This window comes from Drosophila hydei, unplaced genomic scaffold (genome assembly GCF_003285905.1).
Source record: "Drosophila hydei strain 15085-1641.00,03,60 unplaced genomic scaffold, DhydRS2 tig00008116-arrow-pilon, whole genome shotgun sequence".
In the NCBI taxonomy this organism is placed as follows: Eukaryota; Metazoa; Arthropoda; class Insecta; order Diptera; family Drosophilidae; genus Drosophila; species Drosophila hydei.
The window spans coordinates 339,973-353,950 of NW_022045829.1; the positions used below are offsets into that span (position 1 = coordinate 339,973).

Sequence of the window (13,978 nt, forward strand, 5' to 3'; positions counted from 1 at the left end):
TAGCTTCTGCAGCAACAATAATTTCATGTTGGTGGGCGAGGAACTGCTAGTCCTTCAGACTTTGCTGTCACGTTTCACACAAGTCTGCAGTTTTCTAATCTTTATAGTTGAGCGTTTCAAGAGTTGTGTGCTTAAGTGTGCAATTTATATGTAAAGCTGCTTAAAAAATATCAAGCCATACATTTCTCTTGCTCTCTCTTTATCTCTGTCTGCCTATCCTGCTCGCGCGCGTTCTCTCTCGCCCTTCGTCTCTCTTGAGTCAATTTTTGCAGGACATATTTATGAAGGCAACTTAACCAATTAGTAGCCCAATTAGGCAAGCGACCGTTAGAGACAAATAATTCTTTGGTTGCTTTGAATGCCCTGTAAGTGCGTCATCAAATGGGGTATATTATTGTTATGAAAAATGTAAGAGGGCAGTTGAAATGGGTTACAAATAAATTTATTTAAATATATAGAACATGTATTAAGCTCACGTGTGTTATCGATATAAGTTATCGATAACTGTTTGGCTTGCTATCTTTACATGACGTAATCTGCTTTGATGTAGTTCAAGTATTTTTCAGGGCAATAATCTAATTCTATCTGCCCATCTCTTATTACTTGAACATTGCGTACTGCAAAGCCTTTAAAATGTGTTCAATTTGGGTCTTTCATGTAAGCTGAGCCCCGTAATCAATCACTTTCAAATCTATTGCGTATTTTTGCCGAGACCCTAATTCATAAACAGCAGCAGCAGAAAAGGTTTTCTGACCTTCCCCACATGTGTAGCAAATGCGACTGTCCGGCTCCTGAAAGTCGCAATAAGGATTTTTTAGCAACTAGCAACAAAACAAAGGCCATTGGAGCATGCACTTCATAAATAATGTGAAAGCTCCACTCAATTTTATCTGAGAGAGCGAACTACAAGTAATAATATGAGCCAGAAAGAGCGAGAGGCAGAGTGTGCCATAAATGTTGCTGGGTTGCTTAGCAACATGCTGCCAGCGTTGCTCAGCTTTCGCTGTTGCTGCAACACTTGTCGCCTAGCAGAATCGCTCGCATTTTGTTATTGATTTCTCGCTTCAATTGACATTGAACTAATGCAGTTTTGTATGCGAAACTGATTAGTTAACTTGTTTAGTTTTAAATTATAAGTTATCAATTTTATATATTATATATTTCTAAATTCAATCGTTCACAACATCATGAGTCTAACAAGCTCAAAGGCTTTCCATGTTGTTCATGTCTATGATGACTATGCTTTCCATTGCTTGTATGATAGATGTTTCGCTTAATATTAATTTTACAAATTCATGAAATCAAACTGCACTAAATAGAGAATATAAAGCACAGAAGTGACGATCATGCGAAAGCCCATGGCATTGTTTATACGCAGCAAGCCGCAGTGAGTAAATCTGAGCCGTCGATGGGCGCAAAATAATGCAAAGTTATTGATCTATAAGAGAAGATGATTTATATTTGATATGAGACAAAGACAAGTAAAGCCACTTACGCTGCGATCTAGCCAAACCTCGTCGTTAGCTGTATTATTAAAGAGCCTTAGAGTTGTTGAGGTCGTGTCGGCTGCGCGCTCTGTCAGTTCGCAGACGGCGATATTTATCCAAAAGTCGAGAATGTTAATAGCGAGTCCTTGGCCAAAGTTGAGGATCAGGAGGAAAGTCAAGGTCTTCTTCAAACTAATGCTATAGACAATCATGTAGAATGGGGACAGGACATTCACGCTCAGCAGGCACAACATGAACAAGATCATTTGATAGCTGTAAATGGAGGACAATCGAGTGCTGAGCGCTAAGAGACGACTGTAGGTGCCATGAAGATCGTGAATGCGTCTAAATTGGCGCTGCTTTTGCTTGGCCAGCATCACTAATTCCCGATTTATGAGCCAAATCGAGCGATATATAAAGAGCACAGCCAGATTGAAATGCATGCCCAGCAGCAGGATACTCAGTTGAATGGCCATGAAAGCCGCCAGGACCAGGAACAATTTGTAGCTGATTGGCGTATTAAATCCCAGTTTGAGGCACAACAAGGAGATGAGCTCCAGCCAGATCGATAGGCTCTTATAGATAACATATTTATCGAAGCTCGAACAATCCAACGATTCTCGATCAACTTGAAGTCGATGCTCGTATAGTTGAAGCAGAGTATTCAAAATATTTCCAAGCTCCTCGCTGACCCACCAGTTGCGGAAGAGCGTGACGAAAATCGTGGTTAAAATAAGGTAAACTTGTATCTGAGTGATTTGCTTGGCTAGAGCATTACGCTGATATATCTCGACCATATCACTGACTTCCGTATCCTCGTGATAGCGAAAGGAGATCAGAACAAGTCCAAGATTCATGACAATTCCATATCCAATCAGCCACTTCGAGCGTCGCAGTCTGTTGCTGCTCCTCACATAGACGAACGGGAACAGACCCAGAGCCCAGGAACCATAGAGCGTCGCCCATAGATTAAACCGAGCCAACTTGTGACGCCAAGTGCGACGCGCTTGCCACATTATAACCGAATGAATACATTTATTCAAAGAGAAGGCCCCCAAATCAAGAGCAAATAAAGAAGGGTAAATCAATTACCCTAATATGATATGATATAACGAATTATGCGTGTGTATCCTTCATATATTTGGCCAAGATAATCTGAGACCCATACGGTCTTTAGAATTGCTGATATATCGCCTATATATGTGGGGTACATACGACTAATTGCTGCTCTTTTGTATTTGATAAGAAACAGGTAAGGTCTGGCATGTCCTATATGACCTACAATAAATAGTTAATCAGCAACAGTCAAGTCGATCTAGCCGAGCTCCTCTGTCTGACTGGTTATAGATTGCTTACAACAATCGATAACTTTTTTAACTTTCATGAAATCGATAAATATTTTTTGTCAGTTGTGTAGTATATATAGTTAGAGACTTTTCAAGTATATAAACATATTCATATCAATTTACATGCTGCAGGCCTTGCCTCATTAGGGGACTGCCTGACTAGGAAATACCCGTTGCTTACATAAGGTATTTATTTATGTTTATTCAAGTAAAAGTGCTCTAGTTGACCTTGCATGGCTGCTTTAGCAAACACACTGCTTGCCTCTATAGCAGTTAGTATCTATGCTTTAAGATTTGATATAAGAGTCGTTGCTACAAGTGAAGATTAGTATAAATAGTTGGCAAGATAGGTATAGATATATATCTATATTCATAAATTTATAAAGACTCATATCAAATCCTAAATCAACTCAATTTAAAGCTTACATAGCACAGCTGTAAAAGAAAGTATCCGACTTGAATGATGCCTACAACTTAGGCAATGCAAATAGAATACAAATTACTCGATTTTGTAAACCGTTTAACCAGGTGCAGACTACTTAAACTGGGCATAAAAGTAAGTAGCAGCAGTCGTGTATTTAAAAAATATTTTACAGCAGCAGCCGTAGAGAATCTTAAGCTTCAAACGCTTGCAGCAAATATCGATTTTGTTGGTAATAAAAATCGGAAACTTTTGACCGCCGAATAGTGGACGTTGGCATGAGCAAAGTTTGAAATGCGAATTTGAATATTTGGCGAGGCGAATCCGAGTGGCGCGTCTATACGAAACGCGCGAAACTAATTACAAAGTACAAATGTGTCATTTGGCCATGTTATTTGAGTACTTTATATTCAAAACTGTGTTATTTGCCAAAGTCGAGCAATTACGACGGCAACAGCTGCCACTGTCACATTAACCTGATCTGGAGGCGGGGCCTGGCTCTTGTCCTCTGCATAGGCAGTTGCTGTTGACTGTTGGCTGTTGGCTGTTGGGGTCCCCAGCTTCGTGGTTAATTATGTTTTTTGTATTCTCAGCGTACAGCAATAGGCATCGTTAGTCGCATCATAGTCGGGCAAACGTCTGGCCCCCAGATGCCTCCTGTGATTATCGTCTCGGATTTAATGTGTACTTTGATGTGAAACATTGCCCTATTTACACAGTTGCTGCCAGACTCGTGCACAAGCCTAAAGGGGTATATAGGTTGTTATTAAAGCTGCAATTTAGACTAAGGCATTCACTAGTTGCAGCTGTTCCTATATTGACTTTTGTTTAAGATATACTTTCATTTACTTCTAGACTTGTTCTTAGTAGGGGCATATTGGCTTTTAAGAAAGACTTTTCTTTCAGCTATATATTTTCTTCTATATCACCAATTTATCATTTATTTTCCATGTCGACTTGGCTTTTGCTCCACAACTAAACAACCTTCTTTGCCAGAGCTATCAAATTTTATTTATAGCTTCTCATTATGAGTACACAGATTGCACACCTCTGCACATTCACAACAACAAAACCATATTGGTTTTTGTTTAATGTGTACTTCAATTTGCCCATTGGCAGTTGTTCTTATGTGAAAGGAGTGTATGGGCTTATAATTAATAAAACAAATAAATTCTAAAAAAAAAAAAATAAAATGAATAAATTAAATATTAAAGGATTTTGCTATAGTCGTCAAAAGCTGATGCTAAACTATTTGGCATATGGGTGAGACGATATATTTTATTTATATCTGTCATATATGATATATCTTATATGGTGACTGATACGTTATATTTTATATACATATTTAAATGATATATCTAACATAATATATTACATAGATATGTTTGATTGATACTATTTAGTATATAAAAAACGATATATATAACATTTTATTTATTTTACATGAGAATTCATACGATAAAGTTTATATATTTATATACGATACATATACACATATCATCTGTTTCTTATATATATATATACGATATATCTTGTAACTATCGTATATACATAGTATTATAAGCTTTAAGATGACATCTTAGAAGTCATTGCGTTTTAAAATGCATTTTTCTTGCCTTCGAGCGAGCATTGCGCAGTCATCGACACTCGAGGAAGGCATTCATTACATATAGTTCTTGGGTTCGTTAAGTTCCTGTGCTGAAAGCAGGCAGCGTCATTATCCCATTGAACTATATTTAGAGTCTAATGAAAGCTTTGGTTTGTGCCGGGTGCTACAAAAATATATTTATGATGCTTTCTTTTGATATATAAAATAATAATAAATAAATAAATAATACAGATATATATACAAATATATATATTTATATATATATATATATATATATATATATATATATATATATATATATATATATATATATATATATATATATATATATATATATATATATATATACATTTTGACATGTTTTGTTGACCCTGGCGAAAGCCTTAAAATCAAATCGAAAAGAACACATCAAACAACATTTGTTGCCTACTTTTTAGCTCTATCTCGGCTTGCCTGGCCCAGGTTGAGTTTGACACCTTTGGCTGGCGTTCAGGTGTGTGCTTAAACTTTGTTTGGGTAACTTTTTTACAACTACTTGAGCACGTAGCTGTGGCATCCACTGTTGTTGTGCAGCGCAAAAAAGTAATTTTGATTTTATTAGCTGCGTAGCAGCCGCTGCTATTGATGCCTCGGCTCACCTGTATCACCTGTCCCGCTTTTTAGTTTCTTTTAACAATTCACTGCTCTCACTATTGGCTGAAAAGTTTACAGCTGAACAGAAACGAAGTATTAGTTGATGTCATTGACATTTTCATTTTCATTTTATGGCTAAGGCACTTGGCCCACGCCACATGCCACATGCCACAAAGTCAGCCAACCGTTGGGCTCAAATGAAGCAAAGGCGTCAATAGCTAAACGCAATTTTATGAAAGCCTTTTCCACTAAGAAATACCATCTTAGATTATAGCAGAACCCGAAATATTTCAAGCTGCGTAAAACGATTCAAGTTGAGCTGCTCGAAGGGAGAAACTGGATATGCAGCTGAACAGCTAGGAAAATATGTTGCATATGGAAGAAATAGAAAAATTTGTATCCCTTTAAATTCTAAAGTATTTGGTTTATAATGCATTTAAATATATTTATATAATTTCTATAAATTATTTTTATATTTTCTATTGCCTTTTTTTATACGCTGAACTTTTAGGATATGAAATTTCATATGCTCAGAAATTTCATATCAATATGTAGCAGCCGGAGGAAAGATTTGCACAATATATATAGAAATATATATTCTTCATCGGGACTATATACTGAGTGCATCTTATATATCAACTCCAGCTGCCAATCTGTCTGCCAGTCGGTATAAGCTCAGCAATTTTGATCTCTCTTTTAAGAAGTTTTTCTTGTTAAATTAATAGAGACCATATTGGAATATTTAGGAAAATTTTAAGTTAAATTGGCAAATAAATATTGTAACTTATGCTCTGGTAACTATGATAATAGTGATGATAATTTCATTTGTATTTTTATTTGCTAGTACGAATGCGACGTAATATATTAAAAATGATCTGATCTGATTATGTTATATAAATATATCTGCATATTTATTTTATTTTACTTATTGCTATAGAGATTCATCTGAAGTCGCGCCTTAAAAAGTTTTCATTTCATAACAGTTCGTCATTGTCAGAGTCATCGCTGTCAATCAAGTGGCCGATGATATTGAATTCGGCGTTGAGGCTGCGCTCCCATCGGTCGATGATGTCTTCTGGGGAAACCCCCATCGAGCCGCATGCGATGTTGAGCACTTGATTGGCATTGCAGCCGGCGAGCAGAGAGTAGGGTCCGGGTCTCAAGAACGTGTCGCGCGACGAGCTGAGATCGTAAATGTTCCCGTTGAGCGCCGTATAAATCGGTTCATCTTCCCGCATCCCATCGTAGGCCGACAACTGTTCACAGGTTAGTCGCAGAGCATCCTCCGCCTCGGGCAACTGAGCTTCATTCACGATCTGATTATCAGTTGCCAGCACAGTTTTAAAGTCCTCTTTCGAATGACTGCCTCCAGCATGCGTTCTATATAGTATATAGATCTGGACAATCTTTGTCGTGGCATAATAGCCAACAACAAATGATATTATCACCTGCGCCACCGGACTCTTAAGCAAAGGGCGGATCGAACGTATAGCCGCGCCTAGATTCAGATTGTCTAACGAAACAAGCAAAAATCCTGAGACTGCATTCGACATGGGCTAAGCGAAAACTTACTTGTGAACTTGAAATGTCCCTGCACCATTTTCACTGGCGACATATTGTTGGATTGCATTTTCGATTCCTCCGATTACTTATTTATATATATATATAGAATATATATATATATGGGAACAAATACTTGTATTTGTGACACATTAAATTTTGTAAATTTTGACATTGTTCATTTTAGGCATTTGAGGTCGTAAAGGAAAAAGTAAACAAAAAAGATGAACGACTAAAAAATACCTTGCAACTGTCTCTTTGCTTCTCTTACTCTGGCTCTATCTCTGTCTCTCTCTACCACTCGCTACCCTCCTCTCGCTACCCTCCTCTCGCTACCCTCCTCTCGCTACCCTCCTATCGCTCTCTTTCTCTCACTCTTTCGCTGTCACTCTTTGTCTGCCTGTTAGTCTCTCTCTCTCTCTCTGTCTCTGTCTCTGTCTCACTTTAGTAACTCTCTGTCTCTATCGATATTTATCGATATATCGTATCTTAGTTTCAAACATCGACCCATCCCAAATACTCTACCTTGTCAATCTTGCTCTTACAAGGTATTCATATAAAGAAATATGCGAGAACAGCAAACGGTAAACGCCATTGGATATAATTAATTTATTATAATCTGAGCATAACTTGACAGCACCTGGCGTGTGGCATTCGTATAAGGATACGTAATCCACTGGCTAATAATGCGTCTGAGTATGCGTATGCGTATGCGTGTAGCCAGGCGCTGTTCAGTTCATCTGCTGTTAAGCCATCTGACAGTCTCATTTATAATATTCGCATTTTGGCAGCAATTTGCATTAACTTTATTGCCCATATGTGCGCGCTACATATGCGCGGACTTAAAAACATTTTCTTGTTTGTAGCTCATCTGGGCGTTTGCTGTCATTCCTTTGGTCCCCCATACAGTTGTCGAGGCTATTGTAATTTCGAAACGAAGCGCATGGAGGGAACTGAATATATGCTGGATTTTCAAGCAAGCCAGTTGCTTTTTTGACATATCTTTACTTTTGTTGTAGTCAAATTTATTTTTTTTGCATAAATATATTAAGTATAAGTATATTAAGTATAAAACAAATAAATTAAGTTTTTTATTTTCAAATCAAATATTTGTTTTATATATCTTCTGTTATTATTTTTTATGACAATTCCTAAACTAATTTAACAGGCTCCAGCTGCATTTATCATATCTATAATGAGAATATTTATATAAGTAAGCGTATCTAGTATTCGGCTTGCCATAAATTGAATTTCTTTCATGTTTATTAAATTGGTTGTAATTGGGCTTTAATATGACTTAAAATGCTCATAACAAATATTTTTTGCCTGCTCGCAAAAGTATGTATGAAAATACATAAAATGAAAATACAAGCATACACAAATTTACACACATACAGATTTGTAATGCCGCAGGGCAGATGAAAGGCGCAAGCTGGAAAAAAAACTGGTAATTTCGGATTACCGAAGACTTAAGACCCTTTATCTTATACACTTTTTCAATTTTTACTAGATTGAGCTCATAGACAGATGTCATGAATTGCTCCTGGTTGGGCTGGTTAAGGGAATTGTTGAAGCAGTTATTGGGAATAATAATAAAGTTTATTATAGGAAAAATTAAATGTTAGCTCAAAATATATAGTCTCACTATCAGGTTGATATACGATATATAAAAATATATTTGTTGCTTTAAGCACTTCTCATGCTACACGAGCTCAAGAACTTCATTTTGCTAACATAATCATAATCTTCCTCACATGTGTGAGCAAGTTATTATACCCTCGCAAGAGTGCAGTGCAGCTATTGCATTATGTTTCAGTTTAAATTTGCATAACGTTGATTTTGGCTGGCATTTAATGCACTCGTTGAGCAGCTACATAAGAGCTTACATTACGTATACGCCGTCGATTACGTCGATCATTTAGCTCGTGGCTTATTGGTGCTGCAATGTTGATTGCAGAATGACAAAAGCTGATACCCTGTAATCATTAAGAATATTAGTTATGATAAATTATGTGCAGAAGTTGTCCGAGTCTCTTTAATATTAGTTATTAATTAAAAGATAAAATAAATAAGTGTCAAACGTATACAGGGTGTTCTTTTTAGCAGTTATTCCCGACTTTCATGCCAGCTTCAATTTAATATAAAAACATATTTTTCATGCTGCTTAAATATAATCGCATTCGCTTTGCATGCTGAATTCATAATTTAATTAAATTGTAAAAAAATATAAATTACTTTAGTTTAATGCAATCTTTTTGCCAGCACGATTTTGGTTATTAATAAACTTTTCAATTGCCAGCAAACAGCGTGACAGCTGGTCGCATTAACTTTTTCCTTTCGTCCACAATTTCTGCTGCTTTTTTTTACTGAGAGGCATACTCGTTGGGCTTCATTCATTTACGACAGCGAAGGAATCCTGATGTGCCAATATTTCAATTAAAGTGCTCTGTGGATTGCCTAATTGTGGTAGGCAATGAAGATCCAGAGCTGAATATGTTATATATATATATAAAATAGTTAAGATAATCAGAATAATGCTAATAATGGTTGGTTGCCTATGCATAACAGAGCCAGAATCTTGGCCAGATTAAGACTTAAATAACTCAACTGAAAGCTGAATGCTTGCCAGAGATAAGATGATAGATACTTCTGGTCTGTCGAAGGTATCACTGTAGAGAGTTTCTTCAGAAAGATAGTTCACAATTGGACGGCTGCCCACTCAGTTTCCTGTGCTGCCAATCGCCACAGCTGCGCCTTAATTTGAATTACCTGGGTCAAGGGCTGTCCACTGCAAGGGCACAGCTGAGCAACGTCAAGTAGCGTAGCCTCTATGTGTAACCCAGCCCCTTCAAGTAATAACAATAATAATAATAATCCCTTTGATAATCATAATAATATATTCATGTGTGGAAAACAAGCTCTTTGGTGTCTGTCTTTCTTTATACTTGCGAACTCTTCGGTATTTTAGATCTAAAACAAAGTAAATATATATTTTAATTATATTTGGTTTGTGCCAAGATATATTAATGCTTTTATATTTTGAATATTTGAATATACGCAATTATATGCCATCAGTAGTAAGTGCTTAGCTCAAATGGAGAGACAGTCAGGCGCTTCTATGTCCATGAATATTGATGGATATTGTATTTGGCTTTCATATTGAGAATCAAGTATAGTAAAACTTGGTATGGTGTATAAGCCAAATTCGTCAAAGCACATTAAATCAAGAGCCAATAGACCATTATTTGTTTATTTGCATTGCTCATAAAGATCTTAAACAGTGCCCACACAAAAAACGGCAGTAAAAAAAATCACGAGCAATAAGCAATAAATAAATATAAAAAAGAACACAAAAACCATTAAGAATTCATAAATAATTAAAAAAAATTGTCTCCCATAGTAAAAGGTGTTTTTGTCCAACATTCGAGAGGCTCTCTGAGCACAACGTGCCGCAGCAGCTGATGCCCCAAACAGCTGGACGTAAATGTTTTGGGTAATTTGAATAATACTTTTTGTTCACTCTGGTGGAAATGGTCCAAAATTGAACCCAAAACAGAAGCGAGGATGCTGTGCGCATGTCCTGTCTCAGATTTGCTCTCGGCTTTATGGCAAGCCAGAGCTTTTATCTAGATAACGGCAGCATCCATTGCATTGAGGGCGATGCCGCTTCAGTAGCGGACCAGATTTCAAGCGTCACGGTTGGTCAGCGCTAGCTTCAAAGGCCTCAGAGAAAGCCAGTAGAAAGAGAGAGACAGCAGTAAAGGAGATTCCTTGAGAGCATCGCGTCATGCAGTTCCCATTCTAGACTCATTCAGAAAGTTGAACTTGTTTGCTTTTTGTAAACTAAACAAAAAGTCGCACTTAAATACTCATTGGACAACTCAGCTCGTGTATGTTGAAATAAATTATACAAAATATGCTAATTAATTAAATGTGTTTAATGAGTGTGTAGTACCATGAAAGTTAAATGTTTCAAAACAAAAACAATTTTAGCCTTGCACATAGAATTCGAAACAAGTGACTGTTTGAGAAATGTTTTGTGCCAATCATAATAAAAGAATTGCTGAAGAATTCAAGTAAAAACGAGAACACAAAATTGTTATCAAAATATTTTTAAAAATTAAATAATTACATTAAATTAAAGTTGAAGAACTAAATTAAATTTTGTGAATAAAGCAGCACTTAAGAACTGCAGAGATAGAGCTCAAAATGCAGCCAGAAAATACCTAAAACATAAACTGGAAAAACATTAATTTGACTTAAGTGAAATTTTATAAATAAGAACATAATAATGCACAACAAAATATATATATTATATGCTTTAATATATCACTACTATTTATATATATTAATATATAAAAAAAGTAATGTTGGTGTCAAGTGAATTGTTTATTATTCTAAATATTGTTATTATAATTATTTTTATTATTGTTGTATGATTATTTGAATTTTTATTATAATTTTTTTTATTATCTGAAAATTCTTATATATTTTTATTTATTTTGATTATCATAATTATATTTATTTATTATTTTTTAGTTCAATGCATTTTTTGTGAAATGCAGCTTATTTTCTCTTAGTGTTTGGAAATATGGAAGACTAAAACCGATATGCGAATATTCAAAATAATTTTTTTAATAAGACAAATTAAATGTTACAGCTCTCTTAAGACACTCTGTACATTTGAATATATTTCCCTAGCTGCCCGAAAGATATTCTCCTTCAAAATACAACTTCATTAAAGAGTCTAATTAGAAATCTAATATGCGAGCATGCATATGTATTCCTTAATTAAAATGCCTGTAGCGTAAGTTTTGTATGTCGAATGACGTATCCCTTGAGCACTCTTAAAACAAAAACAAAAAACATTTTCGCCTTGCAGATTGTAAGTGTATGTAACTGTACTTTAACGGAAAACCTCGTGTCTTTGGAATGTGTGTGTAATATGCCTCTATATATATGATATACTATAAATGTATTAAAAAGTAAAGCTTATTTTTAAAGGTACCAAAATACAAAGAAATATTTACCTAAGCACATTGCGACAACATCAAAATCATCGGCATATAGAAAACCCAACTAAAAGATAATTTTAATCATATATTTCTTCATTATATAATGTTCATATTATATGAGTCTAATGCGTAGCATATTGTTACCCTCTTTTTCTCCTGCTCCTTCTGTGTTACCAAAAAAAAGGTTGGCAACATTCCCCTCTGCCTGCACTAAATGCGCTAATCGATATTTGTTTAATGGCTGAACTTAAAAATAAATATCTGCTTTAGGATCCAAGCCAAAAAACAAAAAAAAAAAACAAAAAAAAATGAAATTAGATGGCTTAAAACTTCAAAAAATAAATAAGTAAAAAACATATTTTTAATGCATTACTACTGTAAATTCATAATCTAGAAATGTTTTGTTGTCGTTTTACCAAACTCTTTCTATATATATTTATACATAGACGATTTTGTTAACAAATATTTTCATATAACTTAAATATATATTTTTTATTGAATATTTTTGATTACATTTTTTTATATTTCATTTTTTATATAAATCAATTTAATTTTATTTATTTATTTTTTCTTTATAGATATTTATCTTTGCATATAATTGCAATATAAATTAAATAAATACTTTATCTCACCATGCAGAACTTTTTCGAAAGTATTTTTAATCACACGAGTAAGCTAAGATATGTAGATTGAAAAACCTGTTTATTACCTCAATTTTTTTTGGCTATTTATAACTTTTCTGAACTCTACAGCTCATCTGTCTGTATGCAATGTCTTGAATATATTTCTACTTGCTAGCAGCTTGCTTCTTTCAGAAGATCTCGACTGAGGCCGCATGTTGTAAAGTTTCGAACAGTTCTCCAGTAAATTCCCACAGAGTTATTTGGCAACCTTTTCCGACAAGTTTCGCAGAACCTTCTTTTATTATTTAGTAGCTTCATAAAGTTCAGCTTGGCTGTTTTCATACAGCTCGTCATGCAGAATCGTAAGAAAGCGGCAAGCACCTTAAGTTCTTCCTTGAAAAGCTAAAACGCAGCGACCCACTTAATATGCGTCCCCTTTTCTAACTCTCTCTCTCTCTCTCCCGCTCTCTTTTACACTCTCTCGCTCTGTTGGCGGAAAAACGTTTTAAACTAGAAACTTGCACTCGCTGCTCCTTCCCACTTCATCTCTGTCCTGATGTTGTGGCATCTTTGTGGTATAAAAATAAAGATTAATGTGAGTTCTTCACAAAGCAGCGCACTCTGACGACAGCACACAGGCCGAGCTACTGTGAGCTGAGAAGAAAAAATATTCTGTTAGTGAATTTTATATAATACCTGAGTTAGCTAATGCCATGATCATCCTTGCGTATGAACTGAAGCTAATACCCTGGCAGCTGCTAATTAAATGTCCCTCAACAGATGTCAGAGAGCTTCAATATAGGCATTTTCTCTATGTATCTGATTAATACAGCAAAGTGTTCCATGTTGGCTTGACTGCCAACTGAAGACTTTAATTTTTAAATTTAAATCCATTTTTATATACGTGCGAGGGTATTTAATTTACAGCACTCCCAAGCAAACAATTCGTTCTAGTTTACCTTGTTTCTTCTCTCTTTCTCTCTCTCTCTCTGTGTAATGCACCTCGCTTTGCTATGCCTTGAATGGGACTCATTTTTACAAAAAACCGGGCCGCCACAGCAGCGGGAGAGAGTGAGCTAAGACCAAAGCGCCGAGTTGCCGGCACTTGACTTGAAATTTTTCTAGCTCAAAGCTGAATAAAACAGCGTCGTCCTTTTCGCCTTTCCTGTCGTTCTAAAAGCATGCAATTGCGTGAATGGAGCCTACCAACAACAACAACAACAACAACAACAGCGACGACGACTTATGAGCTCTGCGGCTTGCCACTGTGTACAATTTCAAAGT

The 13,978-nt window shown here is 35.6% G+C and overlaps 2 protein-coding genes across 2 annotated transcripts; both read right to left on the minus strand.

The window, feature by feature from the left end:
* Positions 1 to 1,285: 1,285 nt before the first annotated feature.
* LOC111596269 (gustatory receptor for bitter taste 22e-like) lies at positions 1,286 to 2,503 on the minus strand. Its single transcript, XM_023310406.2, has 2 exons — positions 1,496 to 2,503; positions 1,286 to 1,438 (listed from the first exon to the last, which is right to left on the minus strand). Exons 1-2 carry the CDS (start codon positions 2,501 to 2,503, stop codon positions 1,286 to 1,288), a joined length of 1,161 nt encoding a protein of 386 aa, XP_023166174.2.
* A 3,914-nt stretch (positions 2,504 to 6,417) lies between these two features.
* LOC111596322 lies at positions 6,418 to 7,210 on the minus strand. Its single transcript, XM_023310488.2, has 2 exons — positions 7,069 to 7,210; positions 6,418 to 7,009 (listed from the first exon to the last, which is right to left on the minus strand). Exons 1-2 carry the CDS (start codon positions 7,124 to 7,126, stop codon positions 6,471 to 6,473), a joined length of 597 nt encoding a protein of 198 aa, XP_023166256.2. The 5' UTR covers positions 7,127 to 7,210; the 3' UTR covers positions 6,418 to 6,470.
* Between the last annotated feature and the right edge of the window lie 6,768 nt (positions 7,211 to 13,978).